General features: G+C 46.3%; 1 protein-coding gene across 3 annotated transcripts in view; it reads left to right on the top strand.

The window, feature by feature from the left end:
* Positions 1 to 15,582, top strand: part of EPB41L4B (erythrocyte membrane protein band 4.1 like 4B) — a 136,424-nt gene that overhangs the window by 47,017 nt on the left and 73,825 nt on the right. For all 3 annotated transcript variants that reach the window (XM_020289422.2, XM_076008908.1, XM_076008909.1), the window contains exons 5-13: positions 1,965 to 2,009; positions 3,853 to 3,905; positions 8,762 to 8,882; positions 10,017 to 10,104; positions 10,266 to 10,354; positions 10,646 to 10,715; positions 10,809 to 10,978; positions 13,367 to 13,476; positions 15,342 to 15,372. In XM_020289422.2, coding sequence (XP_020145011.2) covers positions 1,965 to 2,009; positions 3,853 to 3,905; positions 8,762 to 8,882; positions 10,017 to 10,104; positions 10,266 to 10,354; positions 10,646 to 10,715; positions 10,809 to 10,978; positions 13,367 to 13,476; positions 15,342 to 15,372 — 777 coding nt within the window. The remainder of the gene's footprint in view (positions 1 to 1,964; positions 2,010 to 3,852; positions 3,906 to 8,761; positions 8,883 to 10,016; positions 10,105 to 10,265; positions 10,355 to 10,645; positions 10,716 to 10,808; positions 10,979 to 13,366; positions 13,477 to 15,341; positions 15,373 to 15,582) is intronic.

Below are 15,582 nucleotides of genomic sequence, written 5' to 3'. Positions count from 1 at the left end.
CTCCCTGGAGCTTTCTTGGCACTGTTTATGGGATGGACTTCACTGGGGACATATGGGCTGCTGGGTGGTCCATGGTGGTAGCTGCTAGATGACCACCTAAGGAATGCTTTAAAGACTGACTAGTTATCACCATTCCCCTATAGGAAGGGCCAACTGGGTTTCTATAATTAGGTTTTCCTAGAGGAATTGGGAGTTCTGGCCATGTCAACACTGTGTCCCCTCCTTTTTTTTTTTTTTTTTTGAGACAGTCTCTCACTTTGTTGCCCAGGCTAGAGTGAGTGCCATGGTATCAGCCTAGCTCACAGCAACCTCAAACTCCTGGGCTCAAGCGATCCTACTGCCTCAGCCTCTTGAGTGGCTGGGACTACAGGCATGTACCACCATGCCCGGCTAATTTTTTCTCTATATATTAGTTGGCCAATTAATTTCTTTCTATTTATAATAGGGACGGGGGTCTCGCTCTTGATCAGGCTGGTTTCGAAATCCTGATCTCGAGCAATCCGCCCGCCTCGGCCTCCCAGAGTGCTTGTGTCCCCTCTTTTTTTTTTTTTTTTTTTTGAGACAGAGTCTCACTTTGTTGCCCAGGCTAGAGTGAGTGCCGTGGCCTCAGCCTAGCTCACAGCAACCTCAAACTCCTGGGCTCAAGCAATCCTGCTGCCTCAGCCTCCTGAGTAGCTGGGACTACAGGCATGTGCCACCATGCCCGGCTAATTTTTTCTATATATTAGTTGGCCAATTAATTTCTTTCTATTTATAGTAGAGATGGGGTCTCGCTCTTGTTCAGGGTGGTTTCGAACTCCTGACCTTGAGCAATCCGCCCGCCTCGGCCTCCCAGAGTGCTAGGATTACAGGCATGAGCCACCACGCCCAGCCTTTGTGTCCCCTCTTGATACGAGTATACAGATTGTTTCCTTAATTTCATAATAAAGTTCAGTGGAAGTCAAGCCCCTGTTAGGAAGCAGGAACATTCTGGAATGTACTAGAACCTTTAGTGCCAGCCCCTTCCCCATTTCTGACAAGCAGTAATACTAGTGTTCCTCTTCAGAGTCCTTTATGAAACTAGCTGTCATCAGAGCCAGTGGTTTTTAACCTGGCTTGTATGAATCAGAAACACCTGGGAAGCTTTTGAACAAATCAGATTCCTGGGAGCCAGTCTTGCGTGTGAGAGTCTGATTGTGTAGGGATGGAGTAGAACATGGGCAGCTTTGGTTTTTACAAAGCACCATAATTGGTTCCGATGCCCACATCCTCCTGGTTAAAACAACAACAAAACCCTCTTGTTTAAGCCAAGACATTTATTTTTTTACCGAAGTAAACTCCACATGTGTTATTTGTTGTCTCTTCACCATTTTTGGCTCCCCTGTAACTAGTTACAATCCGATTCCAGGATTTTTCTTGTTTTGTGTGTGTGTGTATGTGTGTGTGCACGTGTGCCTATTTTGTTTTTTAAAAGACAGAATCTGCAGCTAAACTGCATCAGGAAAAAAAGCCTTAAGCAGTTGCTGACTACAGTCAGCTGCAAACTTTTTGTTACAATCAGCTGCAGCGGGTCTGCAGTGGGCTGGTGGTGCTGGCTGCGAGCCAAACCCAGTGGCTCCCCGGCTGCCTGTCTTGGTGGATGTGTTGCATGCCTGTGTGCCGCTCTCTGCGTGCTGTGTTTGGCTCTCTTCTCGAGCACTGAGGGGGTTGTGGAAGCTGTCACTGGACCGTGCAGTGTTCCATGTTCCATCCTCCAAGTATCTTGCAAATTCCCCACACGCACTTGCCTTCCTAGCTAGGTTCTAGGGTGCCTTCCTGGAAACCCAAGAGGAGATGCTTCCACCAAAGTTCTCATTTGGTTTGGACTCCCTTTTTACAATGCAAAATTCCATGCTGTGGGTGGGATGAGACTTGTGCTGGGAGTTGGGGATTGGAAGTGGCTGGGAAGGCATTACCTTCTGTTGACTTTTGTATATGTTTGTCAGGTACCTGTTTGTTTTACAACTCAGGCATGACATTCTTTCTGGAAAGTAAGTATGTTTTTGTTCTAACTCTTCACCCAGGATAGATCACAGTATATTTCAAAATAATTCACTGTTTTAACTCTTTTACCCTTGTTCCCTTTTCAAAATTCAAAAAAAAGTGCACCAGGCATTGTAAAGTGAGTCTAATACTTGTATCACTGTCATTATCATCCTATTTTAAATGATTACTATATGGCTTGAAGCATTTCCAAGAGCATTTAATATCTTAAGTGATGTGTATTTGGGAATAACTCTCTCCCTGATCACATCACTGTCCCATTCATAATGGCTTTTGTCGTATTTGCAAGCAAGATACATTATTAGTATGTATACACTTACAAGCATTTGGACAGTCAAAAAGTCTCATTCATCACCATCTGCATTTAAGTATTGTAAAGAGATTGTGTTCTGATTCTGATAGAGGTTTAGACATCTCATCTCACTTCCTTCTCTCCCCTTAAAAAATGTTTTTTTAAATACCAGGCCTCTGGCTACATACAATGCTTGTTGAGCACGAGAGACATTGGCACTGAAGTGGTTGATTTCGCATGCAATATTAATGTATTTTAAAGATAGGAGATTTCAACAGTCATAGCTTTTATAATTGTGTCATTTTTCAGCATATGTATTGAATATTTCCTATTACATGAAAAACTAAGGCTGTATTGAGTCTAAAAAGCAAGTCCTGATAATTGACAAGAGTGCACCCTGATTTTGAATATAATCTGAAGGAAATTTAAAATGTAATTTCCGAATTTGCAAACTCTCGATAGAATCTGTGCTATAAAAATCTCCATGGAATGTACTCCATAGAACAAGAAGATTGTACAGTGTATACATTTGCCTTATTCAGCCATGCAATACAGATCTTTGGTTGGTGTGTGTATTACGAGTGTGTGTATTTTTTTTAATATCTTTCTCTCTCTCTTTCCATACTGTGCTCCTCATACTAATGGCCTCGTAACTCTAGAAGTTGTCTTCAGTTTGGAAAAATATTAATGGCAACGCCTTGCATTTGTACAGTACTTTGCAGTTTACATGCACTTCAGCCTGATTTACTGTACTTCAAAGCAGAATGACGTTCTAGTGTCAGCACTGCCTCCTACCAGGGTGGGATGACCTTGGGCATGACCCTTCAACACGCAGTTCCTCTTCTGTAAAATGGGAGAGTGGGGGCGAGGGGAGCTGGCAACACCCATACTAGGGATTTACAAACTTGATGCATTGGCCAAAAGGGATAATATATGTGAAAAGGCTTTGAAAACTATGAAGTGCTATACCAATGTATGTCATTATTATTTTTCTAGCTAAATTTGAAATATTAAGTATGAATGAGATCACTGGATTTGCAGTAGTACTCTTCTATGGCTTTGCCTCGGTTATACTTATTAGAATTCTGAGTGTATCCAGCTGTCCTGGCAGCATTAGATATGGTGTCTGTGTTTATTTTCAACACTATGACCTTGTTTTAAGAAAGATTGAAGGCAGCTTTAAAAGACACAAGATAAAATAAATATCAAGATAAAATAAATTTAAAATTAGTTTAAAAACAATAAAGCAAAGGAATGCTTTTCATTCTGTCTTCTAAACTTCTTCATTCTTACCAAATTCAGTAAAATTGCCTACATGATTGATAGAAACTATACCTAGACTGAGTTATTTTGCTATACGATGAGAACTGACTTTGGGAAATTTGTAGTGTTAGTGAGCTTGTTTGCATTCCTTATGTAGACAGCAAAAATTGCTATCTAAATATCACTGCCTTTTGAAAAATGATTTTAATGACATGTTGTATGGTTATGAGTACTTAAGTTCTTATTTAGAATTAATTTTTTTTCTTTTTTTCAAGATTGAAATGCCCCTATGAAACAGCTGTGGAGTTAGCTGCTCTCTGTCTACAAGGTACATTAATCTTTAGTAGTAATTAGCATTTTAATGTTATTGCTCTTCTTTTCAACAAATGAGTGTCTCCTGCGCACCAGGCCCAGCGTTCAGCTTTGGGGATATAAATGAATATGACACAGTCTCTGTCCCCAGGTAGTTTGCAGTCCAGTAAGGAAGGTAGACATAGAGCACAGTGCGGTTCCTTCCGGAACAGAGATGTGCAGGAGGCTTGGGAGAGGAAGGCCTGCGGGCAGGAGGATGGGGATGAGGAGAGGACAGTGAATGAAAGAACCAGGGCACAAAAAAGTGCAGAGAGTAGGAGCAGTTGAGTGGTGTTGCAGGGTGAAGTTCAAGAAGATGGATAGGTGGATGGCCCCAGACCCCATTTAAAGAGCATGAATTTCATGCGGTCAGCAGTGCTGCCTTGGAAGGCTCTCAAGAGGGAGGCAGGCCTGGCCAGACATGTGCTTTAGAAAGGCCACGCCGGTTTGTGGAGAGAAGGGATTGGAACAGGACACAGACTGGGGCTTGGGAGCACAGGGAGGAGGCGCTGCGGTAATACAGGGACAGGGAAACTGACTAGGGTGGGGACCGTGCTCAAGAGACCCCCCCACCCCCGTCCCCCGCCAAGAAACAGCATTGGCAGTGCAGGGAGAAGGACTTGGTGATTAGGCTTGGGTGTTGAGAGAGGAGTCCGGATGATTCGATTCACAGGCTGCTTCCGAGGGTGGGTGGCGGCAGTGGTGAGTGGTTAGAAGAGATGTGGTCCTGCGGGGGAGACAGTCTGCGTGGGGCCTCTTGGCTGAGAGGTGTCAGAAGCTCCAGCAGTTTCTTGTGTATCTGAATCTGACTGGTTCAGGGAGGTCAGGCTGAAAACGGTGATGGGGGACCAGTAGCATGTGGGTGGGAACTGCATGGTAAGAGGTTTGCCTGCACGACTGTCCGCACTGGCTGTTCATGCATGTGATGCCCTGACGGATTGCAGTTGAAAATGCATAGGAAACATTTGCTAAAGTCTCTAGCACTGACTGCAAGAATACTAATGTGTGACAGCACATCCAGGATGTCATTAGCACATCAGGTAGACATATGTTGTGCACTCGTTCGCCAGTGTGTGCATCAGTTTCTTTTGGATTATGAATTATGATGTATTTATTCATAACTAGTAATTATTTATAAACACCATAAGATTTGGCTTCCCACTTTTGTGTTTTACCAACTTTTAAAAGTTGATCTGAAAAGTGTCTTCAAATTATAGAATTAGGACACACTTACTACAGACTATCAGAACAATAGCACATTAACCCAGCAAGTAGAAGGAAGGAAGGAACCCACTGTCCTGCCACCCACAGACAACCAGAGTTTCAATCTATGAGTTTGAGTGGATTTTTTAAAATGTAATTCTGATTAGAGACATAAGCTAATTTTTATATGATATTTTGACTTGGTTGTTTTTAGTATTTGTTTTGTCATGTTTACACTCATAAAGATGGTTTTTAATGGCTGCAGGATACCCCCATTACCCGATGCTTTCACTCCTCAGTCACCTTTTAATTCTTATTATCTAATGGGGGCTTGGCATATAGTAGCTGCTCAGTAAGTGCAAAGTGAAATTGAATGAATGAAGTTGGAGAGACCCCCCCAAGGACTTGGATTGAAGGGGGAGCCTCCCATGTGGTCTGAACCCACTGGTGGTGGAGGTGACAATAATGTCATCTGTAGGCATCTGTGCCAAATATAATGCCCAGTGCTTCATAGCCATAGTTCTCTGGTAGGACAGTCCTATGGTAAGTGCCATAGGACATGTGTGGCTTGGGGAACATGGCTGTGGCCTCTCCACCCCGGCCAAGTACAGAGTTCACCAACTCAGCAAGTAGCCTTCATCCACCCACAAGTTTCTGAGCTACCTGAGGTCACACCATCAGTCTTGGCGGCCCAGCAGTAGGTGTCAGGGTGTAGTTAATGAGATGAGAGCATTTATGTTGGACCTGGGGCCGTTAATGCACTGGAAAGTTTTCCTCGTAAGGCCACCCATTGGCACAACATTGTGAGCTGGCGTGCTGTCCTAGTGATGAGAGGATGAGGTGCACGGATCACCACCCGATCCCTATGTGGTGCCCCAAGTCCAGCTTTGGTAGAACCAGAACCTTGCCCCAAAGCCGAGGTGGACAAGAATAAAGTCAGCCATCCCAGAGCCTTTCTTGGAGAAATTACCCATGACATCAGCATCATTTAAGATGCAATTGTTGTGTCAGATAGAAATAAAAAGGCTTTGAAAACAGGCACACAGGGCGAAGCTCTCATGACACTGTCGCTCTGTGCCCCCTCCCCATCCCATCCCTAAATGCTTCAGCCTGCTTTCCCTTCAGCCACCTCCGAGCCAGCTTGCCCCAGATGCTGAGGATCACTAGAGAGTCTGCAGGTCTGCGTGGAAGTGAAGGCTCCATGCCTGAGCCTTGCAGACGTGTCTTGCTGTGGTTCCTTGGATTAATGCTGCCTCCTGAGTGGTGATACAGTAGCCCTGCGGGGATGCTGTACTCTTTGGGGAGCTAAATTTGTGGTGGCTTTGAAAATCCAGGTAAAAGAAGAAAAGGAAAAGAGAGGATGATGAATAGGAAGGTCATTTATTACGTGCCTGTAGTCTTGTTTCCTGCTTGTAACAATTCCCATTTTACAGATAAGGCACCAGAGATATTAAATGACTTGCCCAAGGCCACACAGATAGCATATGGTAGAGCTGGGATTCAAACCGTCCTGTGTCTGAGCTGTTTCCATGCCCTGCACAGCCTCCCTGGAGCTGGGGCCTGGCTGCAGAGGTTACAGCCTGAGTAATGTGTCAAGTTTTTCCAGCAGATTCCTGGAAGGCTGGCATGCTACCTCAGAATGGGCGTACCAGGCATCATTCACGCCTGAATAAGTCCAGTAATGGTGAGATGGGACACCAGGCCCCTTGCCCAGTCTGAACACACTGGGGAAACCTTGTCATTGTTGTCCTCCCTCCAGTGCTTGGTCAGTTGGTGGGATTTGCTGTGTTAAGCATAATTAAGCCTGCTTGTCCAGAAACACTGCTTAATGCAGGATTTTGTTGTCTCACTTTGGCCCCTGGGTACAGGGGAAGGGTGGTTCATATCCAGGGAATCTCTTCCCAGACCAGACTGCCCTTCTGGCCTTGTCAGGTCCCTAGTTTCAGAGTGACCTCTTGGACAGAGGTCAGTGGTGGGCTCTGACCTTGGGAGCCCAGCCCCTACCCTTTCTGGGCAAATGTTATTTGCAGAACAGAGTCTGCATTTGTGCCTTTGCCCAAGCTACCATCGTCTGCATGCCCTGCCCCAGACTGCCCTGGCCTTGGTTTTAGGGCTGCAGGCCAATTCAGAGTTGCAGGTTAGGCTGGGGGCTGCCATCAGATGAAGAGATATTCTCCAGGTCCCCACTCTGTGTCAGACATTGTCTCGTACAGGTCTCCCACTGTCCCTCTGAGTTGCTATTACTGCTTCTTCCGAATGGCCAGGGAAGTTTCATCTCCTTCTCCTGCAAGCCAGCTGCAGTTCCTCTCCTGAAAATGGGCTGTGGGATTGGGATACTAAGAAGCCCCCGCCAGGCCAAGCATGGCCCACAGAGGGTGACAACAAGCGGTGCTGGGTGCATAGCAAGTGGCTGTCACTGGAGGTGCTCAGGCAGGTCCTGCTTGGTCGGTTGGTAGGTTTGATGTGCGAGGCAGAGGTTATCACGTGAGTTTCCCACAGCATCACCACCTGGGAACTTGTTAGAAATGCACTTTCTCAGGCCTCATTCCAGACCTATGGAATCAAGAGACTCTGGGGGTGGGGCCCAGTGATGCATGGTTTAAGGAGCCCACCAGGTGATTCAGATGTGTGATCAAGTGCAAAACCACTGTCATAGATCAGTGTTTTCCCAGCAAGCCTGCCTGCCAATCACCTGCATCTTGTTAAAGGACAGGTCTCGCTTGAGTAGTTCTGGGGCGAGGCCTGAGATTCTGCCTGTGGAGCGAGCTCCCAGGGGGTGTCAGTGCTGTTGGTCTGTGGTGTAGCCTGGTATGAGAGGGATCTCTGGAGGTTCCTGTTCATTCTGGGGTCTGCCTGCTGAGCTGCAGGCTGGAGGTGGGGAGAATGGATTTCTCATCTGTGCTCTGAAGGGAGGGGGCCCTTGTCCTCCACCTGTCCATTCTGTGGGGGGCTCGGCTACAGCAAGGGCCACGTGGCACAATTTGGGCTTTTTGCTGGGGTTGCTCACGCGTGTGGCTGCTGCACAACCGTCTCCCTCCCAGGCTCTGCCTGACTTGCCGCAGTTGCTCCTGCAGCCCTCACCCCTCCTCCCTTCTCCCTTCCTCCCTCCCTACCTCCCTCCCTCTATATTTTCCCTCTGGATTCTGCATGTACGGAATTCTTGATCCATCCTCTCCAGCACTGCGGCCCCTGAAGTGCTGCTCTGACCTACCCTTAACGAGAGCCTTGTTAAATGGATGTTTCTAGGCAGGTCCACATTCCCTGCAATTGCCTTTTATTGCAAATTCAGGGCTCTACCACTTCATAGGGGAAAATGTAATTGGTTTCCCTGGGTGGGAGAAATAGTGGGGAGAAAGACAGTATTAATGAAGACGATGGTGTATCACCCGATGGGGAGGGCCTTAGAATGCTTCTTGGGGATTTTGAGAGAGAGAGAGAGAGAGAGTGAGTGTGTGTGTGTGTGTGTGTATATGGCTACCAAATGACAGTCAGATCCTCCTGAAAGGAGAGAGAAATACATTAGGGGGTACCTGTGGTTTATAATTATGCAAAATGCCTTTGGACCTGGTTGCAGTAATAACAGAAAACATTCAATGTCTCCTGTTTTCCTCCCTTTTATGAAACTTGCAGCGGAGCTTGGGGAGTGCGAACTTCCAGAACACACACCAGAGCTTGTGTCTGAGTTTCGGTTCATTCCAAATCAGACAGAAGTAATGGAATTTGATATCTTCCAGAGATGGAAAGAGTGCAGGTACCTTGATGCTACGTCTAGCATTGAGATATATTTACTTATTTTGTGATATATAAGCATTTGTCAGACTACTTAATCCACCAATAGAATTGCTCTATTGGTGACTGTAAAACCGCAGCTCCAGCTCCTAACTTCTTTCTTGTGCTTCCGTCTTTTTCCTCCAAAGGCCCACATGTCATCTCACTTTTGAGAGTTGTACAATAAGAACCAAACCATACCCTTTTCCTCCCTCTGAAATACAGATCCTCGTTCTGATTTGCTTGTCATGGCCGGGCGTGTCACGGCCATCCTGTCAACACCCCAGGGGTGGACATCAAGGAGATGCTGCCCCGACACACTCCCACACACCCGTGTCTCTGATGACTTTAGGGTGTGAATCTTCTAGAGCAAACATTTTAGAAATACACCGTGTTGTATAGTAACACACACATTTGAGACCATGTGTTGTTACATTTGAGGAAATGTGGTTATCACACCCAAGTCTAGCTGAGTCGTTTATCCCTTTGGTCCTTCCCCTCCATTTCCCCTGCAGTCGCCACTTTTATGCCTGGACTACCAACGCTGTCGCTTACTTAGTGATTTCCCAGATATTAACCTTCCCCCCATCCCTACCCTGTCCCATCTTCCCAAAACACTGCCTGTTGCAAGTCACTCTTGGAATCTGGAAATTAGCATGGCTTCCTGTTGTCCCTTACTCATTCTGAAAAGCTCCTATGAGATTTGTAATGAAAGGTGGCATTAGTACATTCTCACTGTGTAACACTGACACAACACAGAAGTGTGTAGCTGTAGTCACCCCACCCCACTCACACAAATATACACCCACTCTCTCTTTCCTGCAGGAAGCTGTCATTGGCAGTCTGTTGTGTATTCTTCCAGCCTCTTCCCTTTGCATTTACACGTACACATCTACACGAAACAACATCGTCTTGTTTCCTTAAATGATCATAAGTACTGTTCTGTGATCTTTCTATTCAATAAACAGTAGTATTGGAGACCTTTGTGCATTATTATAATCCAGTATCCCTCATTGCTCGAATTCTTATATAACGTTCCATAGCGTGGCCGTGCCCTTCAGAATTCTGTGGGTGTACCGAGTCACAGTTTACATGTGTTTCCGTTGGTTTTTCTAAGGGGAAAGAGCCCTGCCCAGGCGGAACTCTCCTATCTGAATAAAGCGAAGTGGCTGGAAATGTATGGGGTAGACATGCACGTTGTCAGGGTAAGAACTATGTGCGTTTAAGTAACTCGGTTTTGCTGTTACTGAAAGATGTATAAACTGTGTACAAACAAAGTAACTTGTGGTAAGGAAACTGTTTTTGCTTTCTGCTCTGTGACAACCTGTTAGAACCCTCTACCGACTGTCACTTCGTTTGTTTGTAGGGAAGAGATGGCTGTGAATATTCTCTGGGACTGACGCCGACAGGCATATTAATCTTTGAAGGAGCTAACAAAATAGGCTTATTCTTTTGGTAATTTAGTTTTGTCTAATATTAAAAATGTCTTTTCCTATTTTGTGGTGGAATTCTATGTGGTGGATGATTATTGAGGGGTATCTGCAACACCCAGATTCTTTTTAAAAGTGCACCCTACTGTTGTTGTGGGTGGAACTTCAGTTGCCCTGGAACTTCTAGATAATCCCATGTGAATGAATGATTTCTTTTGAGTCAATCTAAGCTTAAAAAGTAGAAAGGAAACTGCTGTTTGATGTGTAGATAGTTTTAGTGCAGACTGTGCTTTTAAAATGCTTTCTCTCTGACCAGGCCCAAAATTACCAAAATGGATTTTAAAAAGAGCAAACTGACACTCGTGGTGGTCGAGGACGATGACCAGGTAGGCCTTGCTCCCATTTCCCCGCCTGGCTGTGAATCTTCCTACATCGATGTGACACATGCCCCAACAAGGACCCTGTGCTTCCCCCTGCAGGGGCGCGAGCAGGAGCACACGTTTGTGTTCCGGTTGGACAGTGCCAGGACCTGCAAGCACCTGTGGAAGTGCGCGGTGGAGCATCACGCCTTCTTCCGACTGCGGGCGCCGGGGAACAGCAAGTCCAACAGGTCCGACTTCATCAGGCTGGGCTCCCGCTTCAGATTCAGGTGAGGAGCCTCTTTTTGCAACGCGAGTCATGTGTTTCCAAGAAGGGCAACTGTGATTTGTGTGTGTGTGTGTGTGTGTGTGTGTGTGTGTGTGAGAATGGGGCAGTGAATTTGAGTCCAGAGACGTGGGTTGTACGTCCCATCCCTGCTTCTTTCTTTCTTTCTTTTTTTTGAGACAGAGTCTCACTTTTTTGCTCAGGCTAGAGTGAATGCCATGGCATCAGCCTAGCTCACAGCAACCTCAAACTCATGGGCTCAAGTGATCCTCCTGCCTCAGCCTCCCGAGTAGCTGGGACTACAGGCATGCACCACCATGCCCAGTTAATTTTTTTTTTCTAGATATATTAGTTGGCCAATTAATTTCTTTCTATTTATAGTAGAGACAGGGTCTCGCTCTTGCTCAGGCTAGTTTCAAACTCCTGACCTCGAGCAATCCACCTGCCTCGGCCTCCCAAAGAGCTAGGATTACAGGCGTGAGCCACCGCGCCTGGCCCCTGCTTCTTTCTTAAGGCAAATCACTGAAGCTCTTTTGGCCTCCCTATCCTCATTGATAAAATGGAACTAATAACAACAAACTTGTCAGTAGCCGACATTTAGCCAGAGCTCTGCTATCCACTATAGATAGCGGCCATTAGCCATAGGTGGCTATTGAAGTGAGTGAATATTAAATAAATTTTCAAATGTGTTTCTTCCATCTCACTAGCGACATTTCAAGTGCTCAGGAGCCATATGAGGCTAGTGGCTACTGCATTGGGCAGTGCAGATTTAGGGCAAAGCGTCATTGCAGAAAGTTCTGTTGGACAGCACTGCACTAGAACTCTTCAAATAAGGTAGGGTGATTACTCCCATTTTACAGATAGGGAAACTAGGGCCCGAGGCATTACATAAGCTACCCAAAGTGACACACTTACAAAGCCAGTAAGTTGTAGAGCTGAGGTTCAACCCCAGGCAGTCTGGCTCTTAAATTTCTAACTGCTACTGTATTGCCTTTCATATGCCAATATTAAGAAATTTGGGACCATTCAGAATGAAAGCAGATGGCAATGTGTGTGTGAGACCCAGGGTAGGTTCGGTAAATATTTGAACCTGAAAAGAGCCTGAAGACAGAGAGGGCTTCTTCTGATGTATTTTTGCTTATGATTCTAAGACCATGTTTCTCAAAGTGCATGAAAAGTCCCTGGGTGTTTGTTAAAAACAAAGATCAGTGATCTGATCTGAGACCTTTGCAATCAGAATCGATAGGTGTGCACATGTGTACATGTAAGGCAAAGGTTGCTGTTTGAGGAGCATTTACAGGTCTGAGGCGCATTTATAGGTCTGAGAATCGCAGTTACAAGATCTACAACTTCACGTGGTTTCATAACCTCTACCCACACATGGCATGTCCCTGAACTCTATTTAAAATGCCAAAAGATTTGCTCATTTCAAATTTATCTACTGTGCAAGGAAGTGGCTGTGTACTTCTGTTTAAAGAATTATTTTGTTTCAATGTATTTTTGAATGCTCCAAGTGGGGGGGTAAAAGACAAAGTCATTTTTTGAGAAAGAATTGAATCACGGGGTTCTGCGGAGAATGGAAGATGTGAGAACTGCAGAGGTTAGCAGAGATGCCAATGTTTATTTGAGGTGGAATGAGGCAGGAAGGACAGTCAGGGTGTTCGGCTAAGGCAGGCTTTTCCCTCCTGGGAAAAAAACCACCCTGGGATTTGGCCCAGACCACGCTCCCTTGTGCTCTTCCAGAAGTTTAAGAAAGAAAGGGAAGTTTGGAGATGAGATTGCCCCTTGGAGTCATTCAGAGCAGGTGACAAGTAGTTCATTCCCTCTCATAAATCATAAAGCAAAAGCACTGGAATGAAGCAGCGGTGGGTAGATCAGATGAAACCAGCATACTCCTGCAAGCTACAGCTGGGTGTCACATCGGTTGAAACCCAGAAAGCCTTGGTGAAATAAGTCATGTTTCCGTTGGCATAGCAAGGAAAGCCAAGGTCTAGTTAAGTGGACATCGATAACAGCCTTTTAAAAGATGAGTGAAATGTCTACGCAATGTATTCCATGAAAGGTTGGTTATTTTATGTGCAAATCAATGTTCTCTTAATCAAATGTTCCAAGTGCTCAGACCTGCTTGATTTGTGCAGCCAATTTGGGCTGGTACCTAAATTGCAGGTTTTGTCCCTTGGTGGAAATATCTGCCCTTATAATATAGCCTGGATTTGGCAAAGGACATTTTATTTCCAAATGGAAGACTGAACTTAGCGTGTCTTTACCAAATGACTTCAAGCTAAGTCAAAATGCAACTTAGAGCTCTTGGAAATGAATGTGTACTTTCAAATACACATAACGTGCTGAGATTCTGGTATGGGTAATATGCCATAAAATATTTGCTTCCCAGCGGGCGGACGGAATATCAAGCTACACACGGCACCAGGTTACGAAGGACCAGCACCTTTGAGAGGAAGCCGAGTAAACGTTATCCGTCCCGGAGACATTCGACGTTCAAAGGTTGTGTGTGTTTCATTCTGCCTGGGTGCCGTACGTTACGGTTTAGTCACTTAAGCTCCAAAGAGCTTGGTTAAGCAGCTTGTGTAGTTCTGCTCTGTACTGGAGCTTTTGAAAAAAGTCCCAGGGGTGTTTCTTAATGGGAATCAGGCCACTTCTGCCACCCTCTGTTATTAGTCTTTCCCCTTTGGATGTGCTCATTTGTTTCTCCTCCTTTCCCGTATTTCTTCTGTGTGCTGCTTTTAGACTGAGGACCAAGCCCGGGACCTCAGGAGTATCATGGGGAAGCACCTTTCTTGCCTATACAAGATACTGTGTCTTGAAAGGAAACTCAGTGCCTTCTCTCCACCATCTTATGGGGACACCAGGCTCCCCTAAGCAGAATTCTGACCACGTACAAGTAGATGGGGAACTTGTAGATATTTGGCTCAGTTCCCACTGTCAGTGCAAAACATACCTCACCCTTAAATTGAAGCAGGCCCCAGGATGCCGGCCCCCTCCCCCTTTCCGTAGCTCTCTGAGACCCTTGCCTGCCATTGACCGTATGAGGCCGGGAGCAGCTCGGTCAGGGCAAGAGCAGACTGGGCTCATTTCTGCTGTACCAAGCCTCCAAGTCCCACCTCATAGCTCTTCTCTCTGCACTGCATTGCTTCTCCATTCGGGACGCCCCGTTAACACAAAACTGTTTGCTGCCTTACAGCAAGGCCTGTCTGTACTCTCGGCCACCCTGCCCTTTCTGTATATGGTTTGCTGGTAGTGGCTACTCCACACCTTTTTCTCACACAGCTCAGGACTTAGTGGGCCTCCCAGGGGCCTGGCACCCCTACCTGTTCTCTTCTAAAAACTGTAACCTTCCTTTATGAACCAACAGTGCAGTAGCGTGACAGCCTAAAATTCTTAGTTAGTGAAAGAAAAATGCCCACAGCCCTGGAAATGGGGCCTCACCTTCTGGGAAGGCCAGAGGCTGGGAGTGTGTCCGGGGAAGGGTGACGGGTTGATGAAGGGTGATTGCAGCACCGAGGGAGGGAGGGGCGAGAACTCCCTCTGTTCCCGGGGCTGCTTCTCCGTGCGGAGGTTTGCACTTGGGTGTGTAGTACACTGGGTCAGTCGTCCAGAAATAGCCCTGTATAAGGAAGAATTGTCCAAAGATCAAAAGAGCCACCTTCAGACAGCAGTGAGCTCCCGGACCCTACAGGTGTGAGCAGGCACGAAGGGAAAGACCCCCGGTGTGGCTTTCACAGTGGGGGAGTGGGCGTCCCATGGCTTGACCCCAGCGGACGGCTTCAGAGGTCTCCCAGGTTCTGTCATTCTCCTCCACGTTCCTTCCTGGTCTCTGTCTTCTTTTTTCTCCTTTATTTTTTTGACTTTTTTTTTTCCAGCCAGAGTTCTAGCCGCTGCTTCATGTAGCCTTTAATAATTTTTCCCTGCCACTTTTTAAAACTAAATGGAATATAGAGCTCTGCCTCATCCCGGCCCTCTTCCACTTGGACACGATATCGCACCTGCCCCGAGGTCCCTCAGTCCAGACTCATACTTGTATTTCATCCTTTATCACCTGGTGCTGTTTTTCCTTTTACGTGCTTCTCTGTCTCTGTCTCAAGCACCTCGGGCGCAGGGACGGTGTCTTTGTCTCTGCCTCCCAGCATGCCCGGCCCTGGGAACCTGCTGGGGGATGCTTCCTGAGTGAATTGGCGGGAGGGGCAAGTGACTATCCCTCGGGAAAGCAGAAGTAACCACAGCGCAGATCCGCCCGGGTCTGGGCTGGACCTGTGATCACAGACGTCTCTTTCCTGGTCATAGGCTGTCGTTGTGTTGTGAAAGTTATAAAACTCTCCAGAATGTCATAACTTTCTGTTTTTCCTTTAAAGCGAGCAACCCGGTGATAGCGGCTCAGCTCTGGTAAGTCTCTCCCCTGTCCCCCAGACTCCGAAGTACAGCTCTCCTCCTCTCTAATTATTGTAGTTATTTGCAATGCTGACTTTCACCTTTTTTTTGTTTTTTTGTTTTTTTTGAGACGGAGTCTTGCTTTGTTGTCCTGGGTAGAGTGCAGTGGCATCATCATAGCTCACTACAGGCTCAAACTCCTGGGCTCAAGCAATCCTCCTGCCT

The sequence above is a fragment of the Microcebus murinus genome, chromosome 12 (assembly GCF_040939455.1).
Source record: "Microcebus murinus isolate Inina chromosome 12, M.murinus_Inina_mat1.0, whole genome shotgun sequence".
In the NCBI taxonomy this organism is placed as follows: domain Eukaryota; kingdom Metazoa; phylum Chordata; class Mammalia; order Primates; family Cheirogaleidae; genus Microcebus; species Microcebus murinus.
The sequence above is the reverse complement of the archived record's forward strand: the minus strand, read 5'-3'. Positions and strand labels throughout refer to the sequence as shown.